Raw genomic sequence first — 23,326 nt, forward strand, 5'->3', positions numbered from 1 at the left:
GTACAGTAGATACTCAATAAATAATTACCAAAACAGTGAGTTCATAGCAATTATAATTGTTTTATGCTAGTATTGTGTTGCATGTTATTATAAGAAGTTTACGGGAGGATTTATATCACGTTCAAGTTTTTAAAGAAACTATTTAAATTATCTGCATAAGCCCCACAGAGTACAATATGAAGAATGTTTTCCAGTTTTACCAGTCTCCAGTGATGTCTATTAATAACCCAAAGGAGCCATATACTAGGCTGGAGTTGGACTATGTGGATTCTGGAAACAGAAGCAAAGTGAGTACTTGGTCTCAGCCTGTCCGGCACATCCACAGATGCTATTTCTTAGAGTATTGAGTTTTCTGGTGAGATCATGAGAAGAGAGGGAGAAGTTTCTACACTTAGTAACATTTATTTATGCATTCAGTATCAAGTACATAAGTGCAAATATCCAGAATCCATAATTAAGTCCATTAGGAACTACAGAGAAAGTAATACAAATTGTAATAAAGTTAACATGCTGGTACTTTTTAGTTACCATACATGTAAATCAGCCCATCAGTCTCACACAACACAAGTACTGCATGTTTGTTTTTGGGTTTATTCATTTATTTAATTATTTTAAGTTATACAAAACTGATTACCCTAAGTACGGTCGACTTGTTTTTATTTTTATGTTGTGTGGGTTGGAAAAACACTTAAACATCGGTCTACAAGTCTATATATGGTTATTAAAGATTAATCCAACCAACAACCCAAGGACATAGAAGCGATTTCCACTATTGCATCAGTGCACTGGGCAGGAGAGGCCTAGCCACAGGGAACATGAGAAGCTACAGAAGCATTGCAGAGAGAAGAACACCGACGAAGGAAAGATAACTTGGGTTCTCACCATCATGCACTTTTTTTTTTTAGCAACACAAAATTAAAAACCACATCTAATACACTTTTCGCTATACTTTAGTGCTTGACACAAGTGACTCAAATATCCTAAGGGTACAGAAACAGCCTAAAAACAGCTGTTTTATAGTTTGTCTCTAAGATTATGGTACTGGGGGGAGAAACAATCAATTTGCAGTAACATGTAAGACAGAGCTGTTACCACTTCAGACATTCCTCTTGGTGCTCAGTCCCCGCTGGGGTATCCACTTACTCAGTGTGCCTTTTAGCGCCTGGGATTTTAGCCTGAATCCTAAAAAGACAATATCAGAAGGTGGTAAATCACAAGTGTTATTAATGAAATCATCTTACGACATCACTATGTGTTGTTGCTTTAATTAGCTAAGTGACCAAATAGCTTAATATTCCAAAAGATAGCATAATTTTTATGTATGAGTGTCTATAAATGCATTTCTATGCAATAAGGAAGTATAATTAGATAATGAATGACCCCAGGAAGCCATATGTCTTAAATTATAACTTTTTAGGTAGACAAAGATGTTGATTTATTTCAGAATTATAGAAGCTGTGATATACGCAGGTGACCATTTAGCACTCAGTCTGGGACACTTCTGAAAGAGAAAGACAGTGCTGTTATTAACTATACCAGGACAACACGCATGAACAGGGATGGTTCCAGGTGAAAAAAAATATGGTCACCCTCAGCATAAACTGCTAGAACTGGAATGAAGAAAACTGAGTCCTAGTTTCAGCTCTCTATTAATTAGCTGTGTGCCATCTGGCAGCTAATGAGCTTTCCTGGTCCTAGAGCATTTACTGGGTGCAAATTAGATATTTCTAATGCCCCTAAAATTCTGTGATTCTCACAGAATGGCAGTATTATTTTAGGTAGGTTTATACTGGAAGAATTTTGCTTCATTAAATCAAAGCTTAATGAGCTCCCCATGCAGAGTTTGACTGAGACCTTCCTCTGGCACCCTTCCAGATGCTGGAATTCAGTGAACAGAAGGGAGAAGGCCCTGCTTTCATGGAGGTTTTATTCTCCTAGGGGTTGAGGAGCCAGAAATAAACAAGTAGACAAATAAGAGAAGTATATATGGTGACAAATGCTACTAAAAAAAAACCCAAACAAGATGGAATAATAGGCAATGAGGGGGCAGTGGTGATAACTGAGAGATGTTGTTGTTCAGTCACTAAGTCATGTCTGACTCTTTTCAACTCCATGGACTGCAGGACATCAGGCTTCCCTCTCTTTCACCGTCTCCCGGAGTTTGCTTAAACTCATGACCATTAAGTCTGTGATGCCATCCAACCATCTCATCCTGTTTCCCCCTTCTTCTGCTGCCTTCAATCTCTCCCAGCATCAGGGTCTTTTCCAATGAGTCGGCTCTTTGCATCAGGTGGCCAAACTATTGGAGTTTCAGCTTCAGCATCAGTCCTTCCAATGAATATTCAGGGTTGATTTCCTTTAGGTGGGAGACGCCTACTTTAAATCCCCTGATGTGAGAAACAGATGTCTGCAGGATAAGAAGGGGCCACTGGGTTGATGTGTTTCAGGAAGAGGAAGCAGGGAGTACAGAGGCCAAAAAGTGAGGACAAGCTTAGGAGGCAAGGATAAGACCAGTGTGCTTGGGGAGTGAGGCGGGAAGGTCTGAGAGGCAGGAGGTAACCAGATGGTGTTGAAACTTGTAGGCGGTAAAAGGAATTTAGATTCTGTTCTGTGGCTGGGAAGCCACTGATGAATTGTAAGCAAAGGAATGATGTGATCAAAGAAGATCATGATGGTGGTTATGTGAAAAAAGTGGGGAAACAGAGCAATAATAGATGGAGGACAACTATAGCAGTCTAGGTGCTGGATGGGAATGGCTGGGGTTATATGGAATGAAGCCTTGCCAGTGGAGTAAAGTGCACATTCTGGGTATCCACTAAGGGGATGGAGCAGACAGGACTCACCTGCCAAACTGATGGGTTGAATGTGTGGGCAGGGGAAAGATTGACAGTAATCAAGGAAGATGCTTTGGTTTTGGGCCTGAGCAATCAGGAGAATAATAATGCCATTTACAAAGATGGTGTGACAACTGAAGTAAAAATAAATTCTGGGCTGAAACTGCAAGATCTGTTTGGCCACGCTAGATCTGAAATGTCTATGGGACATTCGAGAGGTAACATCAGGTAAGCAGATGAATGTGAACTTAAGTGGGCCTCAGGAAGCATAACTATGAACAAAGCTAGTGGAGGTGATAGAATTCTAGTTGAGCTATTTCAAATACTAAAAGATGATGCTGTTAAAATGCTGCCCTCAATCTGCCAGCAAATTTGGCCTCAGCAGTGGCCACAGGACTGGAAAAGGTCAGTTTTCATTCCAATCCCAAAAAAAGGCAATGCCAAAGAATGTTCAAACTACTGTACGATTACACTCATCTCACACGTTAGCAAAGTAATGTTCAAAATTCACCAAGCCAGGCTTCAACAGTATGAGAACTGAGAACTTCCAAATGTTCAAGCTGGATTTAGAAAATGCAGAGGAACCAGAGATCAAATTGCCAACATCCATTGGATCACTGAAAAAGCAAGAGAGTTCCAGAAAAACATCTACTTCCGCTTTATTGACTATGCCAAAGCCTTTGACTGTGGATCACAACAAACTGTGGAAAATTCTTCATGAGATGGGAATACCAGACCACCTGACCTGCCTCCTGAGAAATCTGTATGCAGGTCAAGAAGCAACAGTTAGAACCGGACATGGAACAATGAACTGGTTCCAAATAGGGAAAGGAGTACAAGGCTGTATATTGTCACCCTACTTATTTAACTTACATTCAGAGTACATTATGCAAAATGCCAGGCTGGATGAAGCACAAACTGGAATCAAGATTGCCAGGAGAAATATCAATAACCTCACCACCTTATGACAGAAAGCGAAGAGGAACTAAGGAGCCTCTTGATGAAAGTGAAATAGGAGAGTGAAAAAGTTGGCTTAAGACTCAACATTCAGAAAACTAAGATCATGGCATCTGGTCCCATCACTGCATGGCAAATAGATGGGGAAACAATGGAAACATGACAGACTTTATTTTGGGGGCTCCAAAATCCCTGCAGATGATGACTGCAGCCATGAAATTAAAAGACGCTTGCTCCTTGTAAGAAAAGCTATGACTAACCTAGATAGCATATTAAAAAGCAGAGACATTACTTTGCCAACAAAGGTCTGTCTAGTCAAAGCTATGGTTTTTCCAGTAGTCATGTATGGATGTGAGAGTTGGACTACAAAGAAAGCTGAGCACCGAAGAATTGATGCTTTTGAAATGTGGTGTTGGAGAAGACTCTTGAGAGTCCCTTGGACTGCAAGGAGATCCAACCAGTCAATCCTAAAGGAAATCAGTCCTGAATATTTATTGGAAGGACTGATGCTGAAGCTGAAACTCCAATACTTTGGCCACCTGATGTGAAGAACTGACTCATTTGAAAAGACCCTGATGCTGGGAAAGATTGAAGGCAGGAGGAGAAGGGGATGACAGAAAATGAGATGGTTGGATGGCATCACCGACTTGACGGACATGAGTTTGGGCAAGCTCCAGGGGTTGGTGAAGGACAGAGAAGCCTGGCGTGCTGCAGTCCATGGGGTCGCAAAGAGTAGGAGATGACCGAGCGACTGAACTGAACTGAAGTAGATGAATAGACCTTTTTCTCAATAATCTTTTGATTTGGACTTCATACATCTATTAATAACATCTAGACATGCACTGATTTTTAAAAAAATGTCTCAAGCACATAGCTGACTCATATTTGTCTGTGAGCAATTAGCCAATGAAAACCTCCAAGTATTTTTTATACATACTATTGTTGTATCCTATCTCATCTCTACCTCCTTCTCCTCACATTCTGTATTTGTAAAGGGGACTTTTAAAAAACCTAAGCTTGTGGAGACACACAGTTTGGAGTCCTTGACATAGAGATAATCTTTGAGGCCACAGGACAAGGGATGAAGGGTGAACCAGAGAAGGAACAGCCAAGAGAAGACACTGCGAGAAAGCAGCTGAGTCAAGCAGTCAAGGAGAGTGCTTAACAAAGACAGCAGTAATCATCATGAGTGTCTGAGAGGTTGAGAAGGTTGAGGATGGAGTGATGACTGTAGGATTTAGCAATACAAAGGTCACTAGGACCCTAATAAAGGGCAACTTAAATGCTCAAGGTCAAGGCCTGACTGCAGTGAGGTGGGGAGAGAAGCAATAGAGACAGCAAGAACAGAAAGACTGGAGAAATTATGATTGTGGAAATGGGTCAGAAGAGGCAGAAACTGATAACGCAGCAGAGAATGTGAAATATTTCAATAGAGACACCTTAGGTCTGGTCTTCTCCAAATTATAACATATATGTATTAGTTTTGAAATGCTTTTAGAATATCACAGTAGACTAAGTGTTAACTCATTCTACTTTTCGCCCATTGCAGAAGTCCTTTAAACCACGTCTGTGACAGTGTCAACTAACTTTTATGTGAATACTTGAATGGGTGTCAGTGAGCTTACTGTTTCACAGCGCAAATGGCTTCATTGTTGAACAACTCTAATTGGTACTGTTTCCCCTCATGTTTCATTCAAATCTCAGAACTTCTGGCCTTTCCATTCATAGCTCTTTAGAGAAAAAGAGAATGATTACTCCTTTCACAATGTTAGACCTCCAAATATTTGAGGATAGTTATTGTGTTCTTTTAAAGTTATCTCTTTTCCAGAATAATCATCTCCGATAAAGTTTGGTTGTCACTCACATTACTGTCATATTTCCAATATTTCAATACCCAGTCATCTTTCTGACATGACTTCAGTGTATAACTGTAGCTCTTAAAATGTTCAACTCTGAAATTTAACACATCTGTGGAATGACAATATGGGATATGAAACAACTATGGCCTCTTTTGATTTTGATATATACTTCTATTAATAATATCTACACTTGCATAGATTTTTAAAAATATGCCTCAGTACATTACTGATTCATATTTGGCTGTGATCAATTAATCTATTTATCACTCACCCCCAGGTATTTTTTACACACACTACTGTTGTACTTTATTGCATCTGCCCCCCTTCCCATTTTACATTTGCCAAAGTTGACTTAAAAAAAAAATCTAAATATAGGACTTTGCTTTCCCTGTCATTTTATTAACTTCAGTTCAGCATTCTACATTACTCAAGATCACTTCATTCATTTTGAATCTTGAGCTTGCTGTCTTCTGAATGTGCTTTTGCTCCAAGCTATGTGTCACCTAGAACTCTGATGAGTATATCTGATTTGTCTTCACTTAGTCATGTGAAACACTGGTATGGAAAGTCATGGAGTCAAGGGGAGAGCCCTGTGTAACATTAGTATACACCTCGCCCTGGATGAATGTTCGGTGGACTAGTGAACATCCATAGGGTCTACTATTTCAGCATTCTGGAACTCTACCAATTGTGCAACATTCTGGAACTCTACCAACTGTGCTATAATCTGGGCTGTACACCTCCACTTTCTCCTCAAGGACACAAGGAAGACTTTTCAAGTACCTCAATGAAATACTAAGAAAGTGTTGTTAGGTGTTATTATCCCCAGTTAGGGGCTCCCCAGGTGGCACTAGTGGTAAAGAACCCATTTGCCAATGCAGGAGATGTAAGAGACTCCAGTTTGATCCCTGGGTGGGGAAGATCCCCTGGAGGAGAGCATGGCAACCCACTCCAGTATTGTTGCCAAGTGAATCCCATGGACAAAGGAGCCTGGTGAGCTATATAGTCCATGGGGTTGCAAAGAATTGGACATGAATGAAGTGACTTAGCATGCACGCACCCCTGTTTTAGGAGGTTAAATGACCTGGACAGGGTTATCATTCACTCAGTATAGGGGTGGGAGGGGCACCAAGGTTTCTTGCCTAGTCTGGGACTGTCCTCCACACTCACCATGAACTGGTCTCTAAGCAGTGGGAGTCGGATGATCATGATTATGATCGTTGAATATTTACTGAGTGCTCCCTATGTCCAAGTAAGAATACTTTACAGACATTACCTTTTCAATGTATAGATAAAGAAACAAACTCAGGGAGTCAAATAACATTTATAAAAAAATGCCAGAAATGGACTCAAGCTAGTCTATCTGATTCCAAAGTTCCTGTTTTTAACTGTTTCACTAAAATGGTGTGAGTTTTTTGGTGGAATTATTCTAACATGTAATCAGAATTTCAGAGGTTGAAGAAATCTTAGAGGTAAGACTCCACTAAGAAATATCCTTCAAAATCTAATGTCAGGCAAAACAGTTTCTCTTGGAGAACTGCTGTTTAACTACGTAACTTATCCAGTTTCTTTTTTTATTTTTTAAAAATATTTTATTCCTATTTATTTATTTGGCTGTGCTAGGTCTTAATTGTGGCATGCAGGATCTTCAATCTTCATTACGGCATACGGGATCTTTAGCTGCATTAGCTTTCATTACGAATGTGGGATCTAGTTCTCTGACCAGGAATTGAACCCAGACCCCCTGCATTGCAAGCATGAAGTCTTAGCTACTGGACCACCAGGGAAGTACCACCCAGTTTCTCTTTTTGTCCTTAGCTTCCTTTCTATTCCTATTCAGATCATTGATTTCCAATTTTAATTTAGCCAACCATATTGTATACATATGTTCATACATTTTAGTTTCTGCCATCTCTCCTTTCCTTCTATTTTAACAGGCTTATATCCCTACCACTTTTGTTTGAATTCAAACAGCCTCCTTGCTAATTACCACATCTCACTTTCCAATTCTCCTCCCACTAGACTGCCATAGTAATCTGTGCAAAATACAAATTTCCTGCACAGGAACATCAAGGGCAGGCTATGTCCTGTTGAGTCCTAACTCCTTAGAGCATTCGATACTTGGCCCCAGCTTCTCTTTCTAGGCCCTTTCTAGTTAAGCTTTAGGCACACTGGTTGACTCACTGCTCCCTGACCCTGACCTACATTTTCACGCTTCTGCCTCTACCTGTGTTATTTCTTCTTGTAGTGTCTTCCCCCTCATCATCCACCTGATGAGTGTTTACCATCCTTCAGGGCTGCTATAGACTGAATGTTTATGTCCTGCTGTACCCCATCACCCAACACCCCCAAATTTATATATTGAAACCTAACCCCCTATATGTTAGTATTAGAAGGTGGGGCTTTTGGGAGGTGATTAGGTCATGAGAATGGAGCCTTCATGGATGGGATTAGTGCCCGATAAAAGAGAACCCAGAGAGTTTCCATCTACTTCTGCCATATGAGGACACAGAGAGAAGGCCTCAACAGAACCCAGCCATTCTAGTGAGGGCCCTTATTTTAGTGGCTTTCCATTATAACAGTAGTTCCCTTATCTTTCTCACCTTAATATTTTACACAATTCTACTGTCATTCTTATATTGTCTTGTAGTTATTTCTTTACAGTTTTGTCTGTACCCATAGGTGAAGAGCTCTGCTAGGTGGGATCATCTTATTCATCTTTATACTCTCTGTACCTGCTAATGAAGTGCCTGGAAAATAATGTCTTTTTTTTCTGAAGCAAGCAACTAATCAATAAAAAATTAAGAGATGTGATTTGTTCAAGATCCTCAAACTAAGTACTGAACAGCTGAGGCCTAGAACTTCTATCGTCCTGTTTCCAAGCTCCTATTCTAGTGTTCTTTGCTGTCATTTCTGAACACAGTTCTAATTGCCAGAAGGTCACCTAGGAAGTTCATTAAAATATAGATTATGGGTCCCTTATCCCAGGAATTTTATTCCCATAAGTTTATTGTAGAATCTGGGAATTCATATTTTTAACAGGTTCCCCAGGTTTGGCAAATACCAAGTCTCATGTTATACCATGCTGTCATTTCCTAATACAAAGTAGTAAATATTTGTCTTCAATCTGCTGATTTTCACTAGGTATTCATTGTATATGTATTAAGCTGATAATTTCAGGCATTTTGAAATGTGCTACAGATATGATACAGATCCAAATTCACCATGAATTTAAGAGGAAGAATATAAACAATACATAATAAAAACAAAAACCTTTATAAACTTCAGGAGAGAACTGTAACTGATGACACACAAATCAAATAGCAGAGGAACTTTAAGGCGCTTGCTTTTTTCTTATTTGTTTTACTCTGTATGTCTTCGACTATCTAAAATACTTCCATTTAATTCTTACCGTCATCTAGGTCTAGCCACACAATTCTAGGATTCCTGGAGAGAAACTCTAGTATTTTTCGGACGTGTATTTGTAGTCAAAGCTGAGGTCAGCTTTTGATTAAAACAAAATCTTGAGTAATAATAACAACAGAAAAACTTCACTTTAGATGAAGATATATCTAAAAACACTAATTTAAGAATTAGGGAAAACTACTAAGTTAATGACTATATTAACTGTAGATACTTTTATAACTGGAATCATCATCTTCTAATATATAAAGTAGCCATAAAGTAGAGTCTATTTAAGACTCAGGTTTAAAAAGCAACAGTATTAATAAAATAAGTAAACACACACACTTATTGAGTTTAAATGGTGTAATCTAAAAGGTAATAAAAGTTCTCAAGATTAAAAAACACTTTGTTTTAAAAATAATTTCAATGGTTTAAAAATTAGTGATATTTATTATTTAAAAATTGAAAATGCGAACACTTTTATTTTGATTAATCTACTATAATTTAATTTTACTTTGCTGAATCAGGCTTCTTTCCTTCCTCCAATCCATCTTATTCTTGGACATGAGCCAGTCCCCAGACAGACGTTAATATCATTCATTTATTAAAATTCATTTCATGATACCTGAAATAAACCACTGAAAGTTTTGTTTAATTGGGAGTTTTAAAATTTATACTTTATTTCTGAAATAATATATTTGGTAAGGGTATGCATATATGACTCAAAGAAGTGAATGATCATAAATCAATCTATTACTTTATTATCCTTTTATTACTAATCCAGTCAAATGCCTGCCTAAGGCAGTCTCTCCTTTTTATAAATTGCACTATGCAACTTACTTTGCCACAACAGCATTTATGTGAGTCCTCACAAGTCCCAGATATTGGTCAATCTGTGCCTACAAAGAGGAAGAAATCATGAGCACATCCACAGTTCACAAGGTCAAAACTCAACATGAATGTTTGACATCACATAGAACTTACCTGGTGCTTAACATACACTACAGGTAGAGTAAACATTGAAACCACAGCTGGGATGGAAAACAAATACAGTATTAAAATTGAGAGTTAACAGTAAGAACAACCTTACAGATACATTTTTATATAGTTATGTGATATAATGACATTATTTGCAGTAGCCAGCATTCTAGCTAAAAGATGGCAGGGCTAGTTCATAAGGAAAACAAAAAAATGCTGAGACCGTCACAAATAGTAAGTCATTATTCCTGGAATGAGAGAATGACCTCCTAAGATAAAAATGATCTTCTATACATAACACCATTAAAGCAGCTATATATGTGAAGTCAGATAAAACCAGTTATGGTTGAAGAAAAAGCTTTAAGAAATTCATTATTACTGTGTAATATATTGATATATTATGCTCTTTCATTGAACTATGATGGTCAGGGAAATGCTCTGCACTCAGAAAATCTGGAATTTGTTGCTAGGAACCTATTCAAGCACGCTAACAGCCTAGGGAGATGCTCACAGAGTAAGTGAAGGAAGACATAACACACTTGTCTGTCCTTACCCATGAGCAGCAGGGTCAGGCCATTGAAGAGAGCGCCAACATAGGTCAGGAGCCACATCAGGACTGCAAACTAACAAATGAAATGATGATCAGAGCTTCTAAACCCATTATGACAGATAAGAGCCTCATTTCATTGGTTTGTTTAGATTAAAATTTGAGGCAGATGACATCATGGTTTCAATAGGAAGTATAAGAGCATTTAAAGCTCATCACAGAATTACTGAAAGAGGATCCCGTCTTTTCTTGTCTCAGAACCCTGTGGATCTCCTTGTTGTAAGATTTGAGGGACTCAGTGAAATAATAAACTAGGGCAGGAGTCAGCAAACTGGCCTTGACCTGTTTTCGTATAGGCCCACAAGTTAAGTATGAATTTTGCATGGTCAAATAAAGTTAAAACAAAAATAACATTTTGTATAACATGTAAAAATGATACAAAATTCAGTGTTCAGTAGTCATAAACAATGTTAGCATACAGCCACAGTTATTCATTCATGTATTGTCTTCGGCTGCTTTTCTGCTATAGTGACAAAGTTGAGTAGCTACAACAAAGACTGTGTAGCCCACAAAGCCTAAAATATTTACCACGTGGCCCTTTATATAATAGATAAGGTTTTCTGATCCCTATTCTAGCCCACAATTTTCACATCACAAATTTAAGTAGACATGTTACCTTAAAAGCTCTAAGGTAAGTAATTTTAATCTCCCTGCTCTCTTTTTTTAGTCATTATTTGCCAAGATGTTACTCCAGTAAGGCACCTTGAGCGTCAAGGACTCATCACTCACTTTCCTTCTGCTCTTTCTTCCTCATTAAGGAGCAGCCCATGGTACAGATCCCTCCTAGTGCTCTGGGAGAATGGAGAACTGACAGAATCCTTGCCTGAGCTCCCACCCTTCTGCTCAAGGCCCTGTTGAGTCATGACTGATTGACTTTGGTTTTATGTATAAGCCATGTGGTGGTCCTAGCAGCCTGTTCCAAGAAGCCCAGTGAGTTCAATGATGGAACCAGGAATAACACCCAGGTGCCCCTCCTCTACACTTCAGGGGCTCATTCTCACAGCCCACAGGTCTTATTATTAGCAGAGTACAGTGTTTCTTTCTAAGAAAAAGCATGTGTATTTTTCACATTCCCTGTGGTGTTGGAGAAGACTCTTGAGAGTCCCTTGGACTGCAAGGAGATCCAACCAGTCCATCCTAAAGGAGATCAGCCCCGGGTGTTCATTGGAAGGACTGATGTTGAAGCTGAAACTCCAATACTTTGGCCACCTGATGCGAAGAGCTGACTCATTGAAAAGACCCTGATGCTGGGAAAGATTGAGGGCAGGAGGAGAAAGGGACGACAGAGGATGAGATGGTTGGATAGCATCACCGACTCAATGAACACGGGTTTGGGTGGACTCCGGGAGTTGGTGATGGACAGGGAGGCCTGGCGTGCTGCGGTTCATGGGGTCTCAAAGAATCAGACGTAACTGAATGACTGAACTGAACTGAAACTGGATGTTTATTTTTTAAATAATTTTAGGAAATTGAGGAATTGAAAATGGGAACAAGAATCAGTCTGGGGTACTGTAAGCAGTACAGAACTAGAAGCTATGTAACCTGGGTTTGATCCCAGCCATCAGTGACTCACTGGGCAACCTCAGGCAAGTGTCTTAACCTCCCTGAACCATAGTTTCAGCATCTGTGAAATGATGACATTAGACTGGATGAGCTCCATGGTAATGTACAGCTGGACATTTTCAGACTCTAGAATATAATTAGCACTTACTTTATTCTCCATCATGTGGAAGTTTATAACGTTATGTGTACCTTTAGGGAAAACAAAACTCAAGACTGTCAAATGAAACGGCTCAAGCACTCATACTTTTAAGGAATCCACCAGGTCCTGGACAAGGAAGAGCCTCCTCAGTTCTTTGAGCGTGTTGTTCACGTAGAATTGCAGGCAGTCAGTGTACTTCTGAATCTGCTCCTGAGACAGGGTGATCTCGAGCTCCAAGTAGGCCCTGTCAACAGAGCATCCCCACAGAGAACTCCCTCAGAGGGAATCCTGAAACAGCTAAGTTTCCCTTCTCCAACCTTGAGGACCACAGTCAGGTCATCCTGAAGGATTTACACCAGCCAGAAGGCTGCAGGGCACCACACCCACACCCACAGTTAGTACACTGGGGAACACAGAAATCATGGCACTCAGTGGGGCAATGTGACTGCTTCTGTCTCTCATAGGCAACATGATAATGTGAGCTGATAATTCAGAGCAACTGGCTAGGAGCAGAGAAAAGTCAGTCCCAGGTCAGTTCACTTGATGAATTCTCTGTATATCTGGCTCACCGGGCAATTGTGAAAAGTTATTTCTTCTTAGCTGCATGAAGATGAATTGTCTTTTTAAATAATTGAGATATCTCAAAATCTTAGCTGCCAATTATTATTTCTCATCAAATCTCTAAGATTTCATATTTAAATTCTGGAAAGTACTTTAAGGTTTTATTCTAGAGAGCTCTGAAAACACAAGTGACCTGGGACATATTAAAATGCTCACTGGCTCTAGTAAGAGTGGTATTTTTAGTAACTGCATTTTCCACTTGTTCAAAGGGTTAATTTGAACTCTTGGGTAGATAAACCAGGCTCTACAAATATATAAAAATCAATCGATCCTCCTGATTTGACCACACCCGCCGTGCTCCACTCCCCCACCCCCCACCGCCAACGAGACCCATCCTCTCTTTTTCCTTCCTTCTCTCTGCCATGTTGTCTACTTCTAGAGTTCTAACAGTGCTCACCTAACTCTGAGGATTGAGAATTTTTATGTTTGGCTTTTCAGAAAAGCGAATTTGTCTAGCTATGTTTTGATTCAAACTGTACTCGGAGTTAGATATTCCTTTTATTGATAGAAACAATTAAGCCAAAGGAATGTTTAGGTTTTAAATGTGTCTCCAAATGGAAGATAAAGTAGTTGAGCTAATTACAGTTTGACTCTTGGTCCTATAACTGGGTAGTTACAGAAGAAATAAGTTAAGTGAAAGGTTAAGTCTCCAGTGTAACTTGACAGTCCTGGATTCAAGAACATGGGAGAAGCCAACCTCTCTTGTATGGCTAAGGGTAGAGGCTGGAGCAGGACAGGACACTAAAGGTGTGGATCCTGGTCACAGGCACGGGTCACTGAAGCAGGCATAGTATTCACCCTGGTAAGATGACACTCCACTTCTCTATTCTTCCCACCTTTGGGAAGGCAACCAAGTTACAGCCCAGAAGACCCATTAACTCTGCATTAGAAGAAGGCCAAATACATCCCGAGGGTGAGGATGATCAGACTGTAACTGTGTTTGACAATGAGGACAGGAACCAGAGGCTAGGAAGTGACCTGTGAAACATGGCATTTTGCCTTTTGTCAACAAGGCCCTGGCATCTTTTCCTTCTTTTAAGAGCCTGGTGCCCTGAGACCTTGATTCAGCTGGCTGATGAGGCTGACCCAGGGAGGATTCAGAGGCATCCCCAGGGAATCACTGAGGTTGGCTCAGAAGCCATTATGCAGCAGTATCTATAGGTCTCATCCAGGATGCAGAAATATCCCTCAGTTATAGGAGGTGAGGACATCTGTAGCGGGGCCTGCAGCAGGTGACAGTATGACTCTGACGGTCAGTGCTAAAATACCCAGGGCTTACAAGCGAGAATCTGGAGTAAACTGGGGTGGAGTTGGGGAGCATGCCGCTGGCAGTGCTAATATCTCCTTCTGCCACATTTCATATATCCTCTTAATACACTGCCTTAAAGAAATCCTCCTCCTCAGTGCTCATTCAAGTCAGATTTCCCCTGTATTAAAATATAGAAGAGGGTACATAATACTGTTCAATTGTGAGTACATAATACTATACAGATTCTGAGAGATGAACTTTACATCCCACAGAATTTGGCCCTCTGACATTAAACTTCTGGAAAGAGCACAGAAATAAAAATCCAAACACCCTGGTCCTGGCTCTGTGCTATTTACTTTGAGCAAGTCACTTTACTTCTTAGAACCTCTGTTTTTCCATCTGTTAAAAGGGATTATAATGTTCTGCCTTCATCACAGAGTTGGGAGAATAATTGTTGAAACACTTTAAATCATAAAACACTACTTGCATATAAATGAATTATGATTACTATTAGAAGTAATTAAATACAAAATTAACATCAAATATAAATTAAATGTTTTTGCATTTCATAAGTTCACCCACAAGAATTTATATTATATAAATTACAGAAATGTATATTAAAGATAAATATTTAACATTTATTTAGAAGTGATTAAAGTTTTAAAAGCTCAACAAAGCAGTAAGCATTAGACTAGGGATGAGTCTGTTTTAGAAATTTAACAGAAATATTTGGTATTAAAAGACAGAGTGTTAAAGGAGACTCTAAGAGGCCTGTTAAAGGTCAAAAGAAGCAGGACCCAAAGTGCACTGGTGGTGAAATAGAGGCGGAGGAAAGAGCCACTTGAGAAGCGGGCAAGGGCTGGTCAGGTTGGGCACTCACTTGAAAGGGTGACCCTCGTCGGTTTTCTGCACAGCTTGTAAAACAGACTTGTAGATGCGGAAACTGATGGTGGCTGAGAGCGCAGCGAGGGCCAGGTAAGCCACAACGCTCACAACGCTGAACTGGGTCAGGGAGAAGAGCAGCAGCAGGAAGCTCCCAAACACTATCCCCGTCTGCTTGATGTCCCTCCAGTACAGCAGGTCAATAGCTGTGGAGGAGACACACACATTCACACGGAGCACTTAACATTGGCAGGGCCTTCAGGGAGCTGCCGTGGTCCGTTCCACAAAGCCACGGTCGCTACAGGCTCTCACCAGCTCTTGGCTTCCTAAACACAGGTACGCACACATAGCGCTATTTCTAGGGCACTTACCATTCTCCCGTTCTGCTTTGGAAGCATCTTTTCCATCCCTGAGGTCAATTAGTAAATTCACAGATAAGAAAAGGCTGTTGAACCTCCAGTGACAATATTTCCATGAGCAAATCTCAGTGGGCTACAACTGTGGGCGTCAATTAATGTGCCTTCGAAACAAGACTGAAAATTCAGAGGACTCTGAAGTACCTGTTCTCTTCCTTTGGATGGCATTGATGGCATGTATCTTGATGCCCTGCTTACAATTCAATGTCTCAACAGTGGCCCAGAGATGAGCACGTCAGTCATACACATGTCCCTGCTGCTGAGAAGGGGCACTAACAATGAAAACAGAAGTGGAACCTCAGAAGCACGGCAGCCAGTCTGGGAGGCTCCAGTCAGTGCCGAAGGCTTCTGAATAGAGATATGGTCTACCTCCAACATGAGTAAAACCAAACATTAGTAGTTAGTAGCTATCTCAAGAATCCCTGGAGCTGACATTTGGGTTAAACTGTTTTGTATTATACAATTTGTTTGCTTACATTCTTGTGACTTAAAAACCTGGAAAATAAATTTTAAAATCTACATTGTACCTATCATTCAGTTATTTCTTTCAACTTAGAAACCAAAAAATTAATTCAAAAGAATAAAGCCATGGTGCTTCAAATATGATGCAAAATGGAAATATTTTGAATATTCCAGTCACTAGACTATGAAAAAAGCATAGAAGACTTGCTCAAGAATGTATGCAAATTTGTTCTCCAATTAGGCAAGTAACATACGGTTTCTTTTTTTTGTAGATACAATTGACATAACATTGTGTGAGTTTAAGGTGTACAACATGTTGACTGGATATATTTATATATTGCAGTATAGCAACTGAAGGCAGGAGGAGAAGGGGGCAATAGAGGATGAGATGGTTGGATGGCATCATTGACTCAATGAACATGAGTTTGAGCAAACTCTGAGAGATAGTGAAGGATGGGGAAGCCTGGCGTGCTGCAGTCCACGACGTAGCAAAGAGTAGCAACTCAACAACAACAACAACAACAACATAGCATCAGATAACACCTCTGTCACATCACATAGTTATTTCTTTTTTCTGGTAAGAACATGTAAGATCTAGCAACTTTGAAGTATGTAATACAGTATCATTGACTATATTTACAAACTTCTTTATCTACTACTTTCAGGTTTATACCCTTTGATCAACATCTCCCTGATTCCCCTTCCCCCTAACTCCAGTAATCACCATTCTATTCTGTTTCTGAGTTCAGCTTCTTCAGATTCCGCATGTAAGTGAGATCCTACAGTGTGTGTCTTTCTTTGTGTGACTTATCTCTTTTAGCATAAGGCCCTCAAGGTCTATCCATGTTGTCACAAAAAAAATGGTTTTTACAGAATATTACACAAATTCTCAGAAAAAGAAAATAAGACATGAAATTCCCATCTTACAACCAAATGAAAGTGGCTGTCGCGTACCCTACCAGCTTCATGTGCAGCGTTAAGTGGAGGCACCCGGTTCAAGGCACTAGTCATAAGCTCAACGGAAAACGAAGGTGACTAGATTGAAGAAAGCAGGGAACTGCTCCCATCATACTCTGGTCCATAACTAGCTGAGAGACAGTACTGGAAAGGTCACATAGCCTAGTGACAACCCCACACTGTGGAGAGGATACAAGAAATGTTGCAAAGTATTAACCCTTGAACCACACAAACTCAGGCTGGATGGACAGTACATCAGATCAAGGGCTTAAAGTGGGAGGGGGGATCTTTTATAACAGGCTGAGGATACTCCAGTAGTCTGAAGCTGGAGAGAGAATTTACTTCTGAACTGATCTGTCATCCACCCGTATCTAATCCTCACTCACCACTGCTTGGTCTACCAATGACATTAACTCAAAAGATTACAGTAGTCAGCCATTTTGTTAGGCAAAAAATATGTTCCCTTCCTCCTAGAACACTTCTGCAGTGTAGGAAGGAGAGAAGATCACAAGCATGTTTTGGGGTGAAACAAAGACTTTTCCCCCTCTATTTTGAGTGGTGCCGTTTCTACAAATCAGTTTCCTGGACCAAAGTGAAAGCACTGCTGCTCCAAAGTCTCTCTCTTTCCCCAGCCCCAATCCCCAACCCCAGTTACACTGACATTGACATTTCACTATTAGAAATACATTTATTTGGAGTATCCTTTTAATCTTCAAAGTATTTGTTGTCTTTTTTTCAAATGCAAAGACCTAGAAGGAGATAATGACAAGGTTAGCTTGTCATTAACAAAAAATTTGAATGAGTTCACCAAATGATTTTCATTTCAGAAGAGCTGTTGAGAACAGAGCACAGAAATAATAATCCTCTCCAGGCAGGGAAGGAGGATCTTTTTGAAGACATGACACAAGAAACCCTTGCGCCCCTGAGGGTAGATGACAAAAATGGGAGAAGGAAATCTCCAAAGAAGCCCAGCTCCCCCTGTTTGAGTGGCTCTGGAGACAACAAACTGAGATAAGCCTAGGAGTCTAAGTCTAGCCCCCAGGGAGCTAGGAGCCTCCTATTGTTTACCTGCTAAGTTCAGGAAAGGGGAAGGAGGCCAAAAAGGAGACTAAAACATCACCATTACCTGCAGTGTTACTGTTTCCACGTTTGTTCATTTATTCAGTATTTATTGAGCAAGTACTAAGTGCCATGCTTTGTGCTAGGCGCAGGGGCATCAAAATAAATAAACTGCTTAAAAAAAAGAAAACTTACATGTAAATAAAAAAATTGTAATCTTCTGTTTTATGATGCCCACCGATTTCCATGACAGATATATTTAGAGGCAAACACATTATAAGACAGCATGATCTGTGCTATGGGGGCACACAGTGCTGGGGGTGGTAGGTTTACCCACCCCTGAGATGATGTAAGGGGCCACTGGGGACCCTGCAGGTAGTTTTCGGGCAAAGAGGAGATAGAATCTGCTTTTTCAAGTGAATTTCCACTTAATGAATTGCATAACACCTGTTAAAAATGATAGTGGCCTTTAGAAAAGCCTTCTGAATCTCTGGACCCCTGTTCAAACAGCCTGAGAATGGCAGGCACCAGGCATGGCAGCCATTGGCAGAAGAACATTAACTGTTAACTAAACAACTGGGCTTCCCAGGTGGTGTTATGGATAAAGAATCTGTGGGCCAATGCAGGAGACATAAGAGACCCGGTTCGATCCCTGAGTGGGGAAGATCCCCTGGAGGAAGAAATGGCAACCCACTTCAGCATTCTTGCTTGGAGAATCCCATGGACAGAGGAGCCCAGCAGGCTACAGTCCATAGAGTCGCAGAGTCGGACAGTACTGACGTGACTTAGCATGAAGTAACATTAGTTTGGTGTAGGGTAATTATACAACAGGTCCTTCAACCAACTTTTAAAATTGCTGGAGGTTTCTAACTGAGAGGTTAACAAAAGTTTATCTTAAAACATCAGTGGGAGGTTGATTCTGGGTACTTTGTGATGTGATTTTCTATTTACACAGATTCTGAAATATTCAAAGCACTTTCACATATTACTTCATTTAAACCTCATTATAAACTCCATTATACAGGTGTATAATAGGTGAGGGAACTGAAGAAACTCATATACTGACTAGTTGGGGCTTCCCTGGTGGCTCAGTAGTAGAGTCTGCCTGATGGTACAAGAGACTCTGGTTCGATCCCTGAGTGGGGAAGATCCCCTGGGGAAGGAAACAGCAACCCACACCAGTATTCTTGCCTGGGAAATCCCATGGATAGAGGGACCTGGCAGATTACAGTCCACTGAGTCACAAAAAGTAGGACACGACTTAGTAACTAAACAACAACAACATACTAACTAGTTAATAGGAGAAGCAAGATCAAACCCTAAGTTCGATGCGTTTTTCAGAACAGTTGCCTCTGTTCTGTTACGTGGTTGGAAGTTAACTGTCCCCCAAGGTATGCTAAATTAATTTGGGACCACTTGATTATATTTAAATCTGCTTCCAGAACTAGATATTTATTGTGATTTTTCTCTTTAAGGGAAATAAAGTAATTGTCAACAGTACACAGTTACTGGTCATCTGTTATTTAGTAAGCATAGGCATGAAGAGATCATAACATTCTATTCCTGCTTTTAAGGAACTTAAGATCTAGCTGGGAAGACTGAACATTCATTTTTAAAAAATGCTGCATCAGAGCCAATATATCCTGTGCTGTCAGCGGTGGCAAAAGCCGAGTTCAAGGAAGGGACAGTACTGGGATTGATGAAAGAGGATAGGGGACGGTTTGGGAATGTGGTGAACAGTTTGTTAAGGAGATGAGGTGAATAAAGGGAAGTATTATGAAGGATTAGTTGACAAGAATGGTGACTAATTAGCTGTGGGAGAAAGGAGGAAGAACTAATTAAGGGGGAAAGCAACATTTCAAAGTTGGTGATAGAGTGATTAGTATCAGTGACAAAAATAGGAAATCTGAGGGGAAACTGGTTTGGCAAAAAGCTGACACTTGTTTTTATATATACCTCCAGGTTCCCGCTGTGATGACATCAAGCAGGGCATTTTGACACAGCCTGGGGCAGAGATGGGACAGGGATCACCAATGAGATAAAGCTGACAATTAAACACAACACACTAATTTTTTAGAGGCTTGGAAATAAAGTGATTTCTTTTTATAGGTTTGTCACAGTAGCCCTGAGCTAAAATGACATTAATATCCATGTGATATTCAGATGGATATGCAGAGCAGACAATTGGAAGTGCTGGGCTGACAAGATAAGAAAGAAGAAAGAAAGTGAAGTCGCTCAGTCGTGTCCAACTCTTTGAGACCCCATGGACTGTAGCCTGCCAGGCTCTTCCATCCATGGGATTTTCCAGGCAAGAGTACTGAATTGGGTTGCCATTTCCTTCTCCAGGGGATCTTCCCGACCAAGGGATTGAACTTGGGTCTCCTGCATTGTAGGCAGACGCTTTGCCATCTGAGCCACCAGGGAAGTCCCTCTTAGACAAGAAGGCTGAATATTTACATTTGGATGCATTCTGAGTGGAAATGATGATTCAAGCCATAAGAGTAGAGGAAACCTCCAAGAGATGAGAGACTAAGGGATACAATAGAGGATGACCCATAGTTCATTCTTTACTCAAAGGATTGAGTAAAGCTATAAAAGAAGTCCTGTCTAGGTATTAGAAAGGGTCCCTCAAGAGTGTTGGTTACGGCAGTCAAGAAGAAGGAAACTTCCAGAAGAAAGGGGTAGGTTACAGTGTGGGATGTTATAGATGCAATGAAGGAAATGAGAAAGGACCCCTGGTTTTGGAGACTAAGAAGTCACTCATAACTGGCACAGAGTGAGGATGGAAGCCCTATCACAAAGGGTTGAGTCAGTGGTGGGAAGTTCAAAGTAGTAGAGAAGATGGTCAAGAGAATGGTAGTTCAGGCAGCAGCAATAAGCAAATTTCAAGGTTAAGTAAACTTGGGAATGTTAGTGTAAAGGGGGGAGATGAGATCCTGGAAAGAGGAGATATTTGTTTGAGCAAAGTGAAAGAAAAGGTAGGGAAAGGATGGGATCTGTCACAGCATTTTCTTCTCAAAGAAGGAAGAAGCATGAAGGGCTGGATAAAGATGGAGGAACATTTTGTTAAAGGATGGGCGTGGCTACAGATATATACTGAGGAGGAAAGAGAACATCATCAAGTGGCTCAAGGTGGATTTACTCAACTCTTCTCTGGAAAATGAGTCCTGAGGTCCTCTTGATATTGAGGATAGAGGCAGGGCTTGAAGAGATTGGGAGAGGTCCAGACCTGCATTGTTCAATGCAGCAGTGATGAGCCACAGTAGTTACTGAATACCTAAAATGTGACTAGTCTGAATTAAAACACATTGCAAGTGTAAAGTACACATCAGATTTCAGATGGTATAAAAAAGGACATAAAAAATTTTAATCCTTTTTATATTGATCTTTTGTTGTTAACAGGTTTATACTCTAGGTATGCTGGATTAAATACAGTATATTATCAAAACTGATTTCTTCTGTTCCTTTTTGCTTTTTAATGTGACTACTAGAAAATTTTTAATTACACGTGTGGCTCACATTATATTTCTATTGGACAGAACTGATCTAGAAAAATACAATAAGGACTCAAAAACAAATTAATAAAGGACTTCCAGGAAGCAAGAGGGTTTGTTTAGAGTCAAGGATCTCTATGGATCCAGTCAACAGGGTTAGAGGTTGAGTGCTCTGATCAGTGGATGGTGGGGCTGGCCCAGATTTGTGAGCTGGCACAGGGGCATGGTTAGAGGAGTCAAAGATCCAAGAGGACAGAAGTGAAATGAACCACCTTGGGCTCAGGCTGAGAATGACGAGCAGTGAAGATCTTTGGGAACTGATGGGCTGGGAGAGCAACAAGGGCTGTGTGTGGCAGGAAAGCCAGCAAACAGCCTGAAGTTCTGAGGATTCAGTGCGAAGGGTAGGAAGTGATGAAGTGTGATCACAGAAGAGAATTTCTGTGTTCCAAAATTGCTGTATAAATGCCATTTTTTCACATTTTAATTTTGCTTAGAGTTATGTAAACTTGTGTAGGAAGCTTTATAGCACTTGGTCCAGAAAAATCAGTATTTGAATAAAGTTTCTTTAGAGCCCAAGTAAGAAAAAAAATAAGCATCTCTGTAATTGCAGCAAATAATCACACATAGCCTTCGGATACAGTAATAGATAGCTTGTCTCTTCCTTCAATATCCGAATACAGGAAGGCTAGGTGAGAGTTTAAACAGCTAAGTGCACATTCACTAAGACAGGTAAATTACTGTATTGCTTTGCCAATTATAAAAATCACTTTGCTAAATACCAAGGAGCAATGAAACGAAATGGGAGATCAGTGCCTTCTATCAATCTAATAAACAGACAGGGCTTAGTGAATTCATCTTGGTCCCCAAACCACAGGTGGGAGCTCACACTGCAGCCTGCCTGAAGCTGACTTAGAACTAATTCAGTTGGGGTGGACTGGAGGATTTGAAGAATCCTAATCTCAAATGCTGAAATCAGTGCTACCCTCATTTCCATAATCTGGGCAAGAAAGGAACAATAAAACAGAAGTGATCCAAGGTTTGAATGAACAGCTAAATGGAAATAAAATTCAATGTCAAATTTCTAGGGAGAAAGCCTTTTTGCGGCAGTCCTAAGTTTTTTGGATTGGAACCTTATTTTAAATGTAAAATAAAATGTAAAACATTTAAATGTAAAATTAAATGATCTAATAGTGATGCCAGTATTCAGAAAATATATTAAAAATGTATGAACTGAAAAGACAGTGGTGCAGCTATTCATATTCTATTTATGAGGCAAAATGTAGATAATATAAAGGACAATAAATTGTGCACAATTATCTGCATTATTGCACCATATTCTTAAATGTATTTATTTATATTTCATCTTGGTCTAGAAAAGATTTCAGGTAGCACTGCACCACTTACTATGTGACAAGTTAGTGCTACTTTTTAAAAGGCAAGGTCAGAAAATGTGTGAGATTCCTGTTCACAAATGACATCAGCATTTCAACAAAAGAACTGTTGAAAAATGATAAAGTGGCTCAGTTGGTAAAGAATCTGCCTGCAATGCAGGAGACCCAGGTTTGATCCCTGGGTCAGGAAGATCCCCTCGAGAAGGAAATGGCAACCCACTCCAGTACTCTTGCCTGGAGAATCCCACTGACAGAGGAGCTGGACAGGCTATAGTCCATTGGATCGCAGAGTTGGACACGACTATGCGACTAACTTTCCTTTCACCTGACTTTTATTTTTACTTTTTAGCAAGCTTCCAACAATTGACTACATTGTGAAAAGGATTACAAGGCTAAAAAAATCTCAGTTCTTTACAACTCAGTGTCTAAAGCAGTGATTACGGGACTTCCTTG

General features: G+C 40.2%; 1 protein-coding gene across 3 annotated transcripts in view; it reads right to left on the reverse strand.

Annotated features, from left to right (window-relative positions):
* Positions 1-382: 382 nt before the first annotated feature.
* RTN1 (reticulon 1) overlaps positions 383-23,326 on the reverse strand; it is a 236,708-nt gene continuing 213,764 nt past the window's right edge. For 2 of the 3 annotated variants that reach the window (XM_081509748.1, XM_081509750.1), the window contains 6 exons: positions 15,093-15,300; positions 12,448-12,586; positions 10,587-10,656; positions 10,040-10,086; positions 9,896-9,954; positions 383-1,182 (listed from right to left, as the gene is read on the reverse strand). In XM_081509748.1, coding sequence (XP_081365874.1) covers positions 1,140-1,182; positions 9,896-9,954; positions 10,040-10,086; positions 10,587-10,656; positions 12,448-12,586; positions 15,093-15,300 — 566 coding nt within the window. In that variant the 3' untranslated portion in view covers positions 383-1,139. Of the gene's footprint in view, positions 1,183-5,416; positions 5,522-9,895; positions 9,955-10,039; positions 10,087-10,586; positions 10,657-12,447; positions 12,587-15,092; positions 15,301-23,326 lie in introns of all 3 variants that reach the window. The other variant, XM_081509749.1, reaches the window with a different exon arrangement.

The sequence above is a fragment of the Giraffa tippelskirchi genome, chromosome 7 (assembly GCF_054371585.1).
Source record: "Giraffa tippelskirchi isolate mGirTip1 chromosome 7, T2T-mGirTip1v1.2.pri, whole genome shotgun sequence".
NCBI lineage: Eukaryota > Metazoa > Chordata > Mammalia > Artiodactyla > Giraffidae > Giraffa > Giraffa tippelskirchi.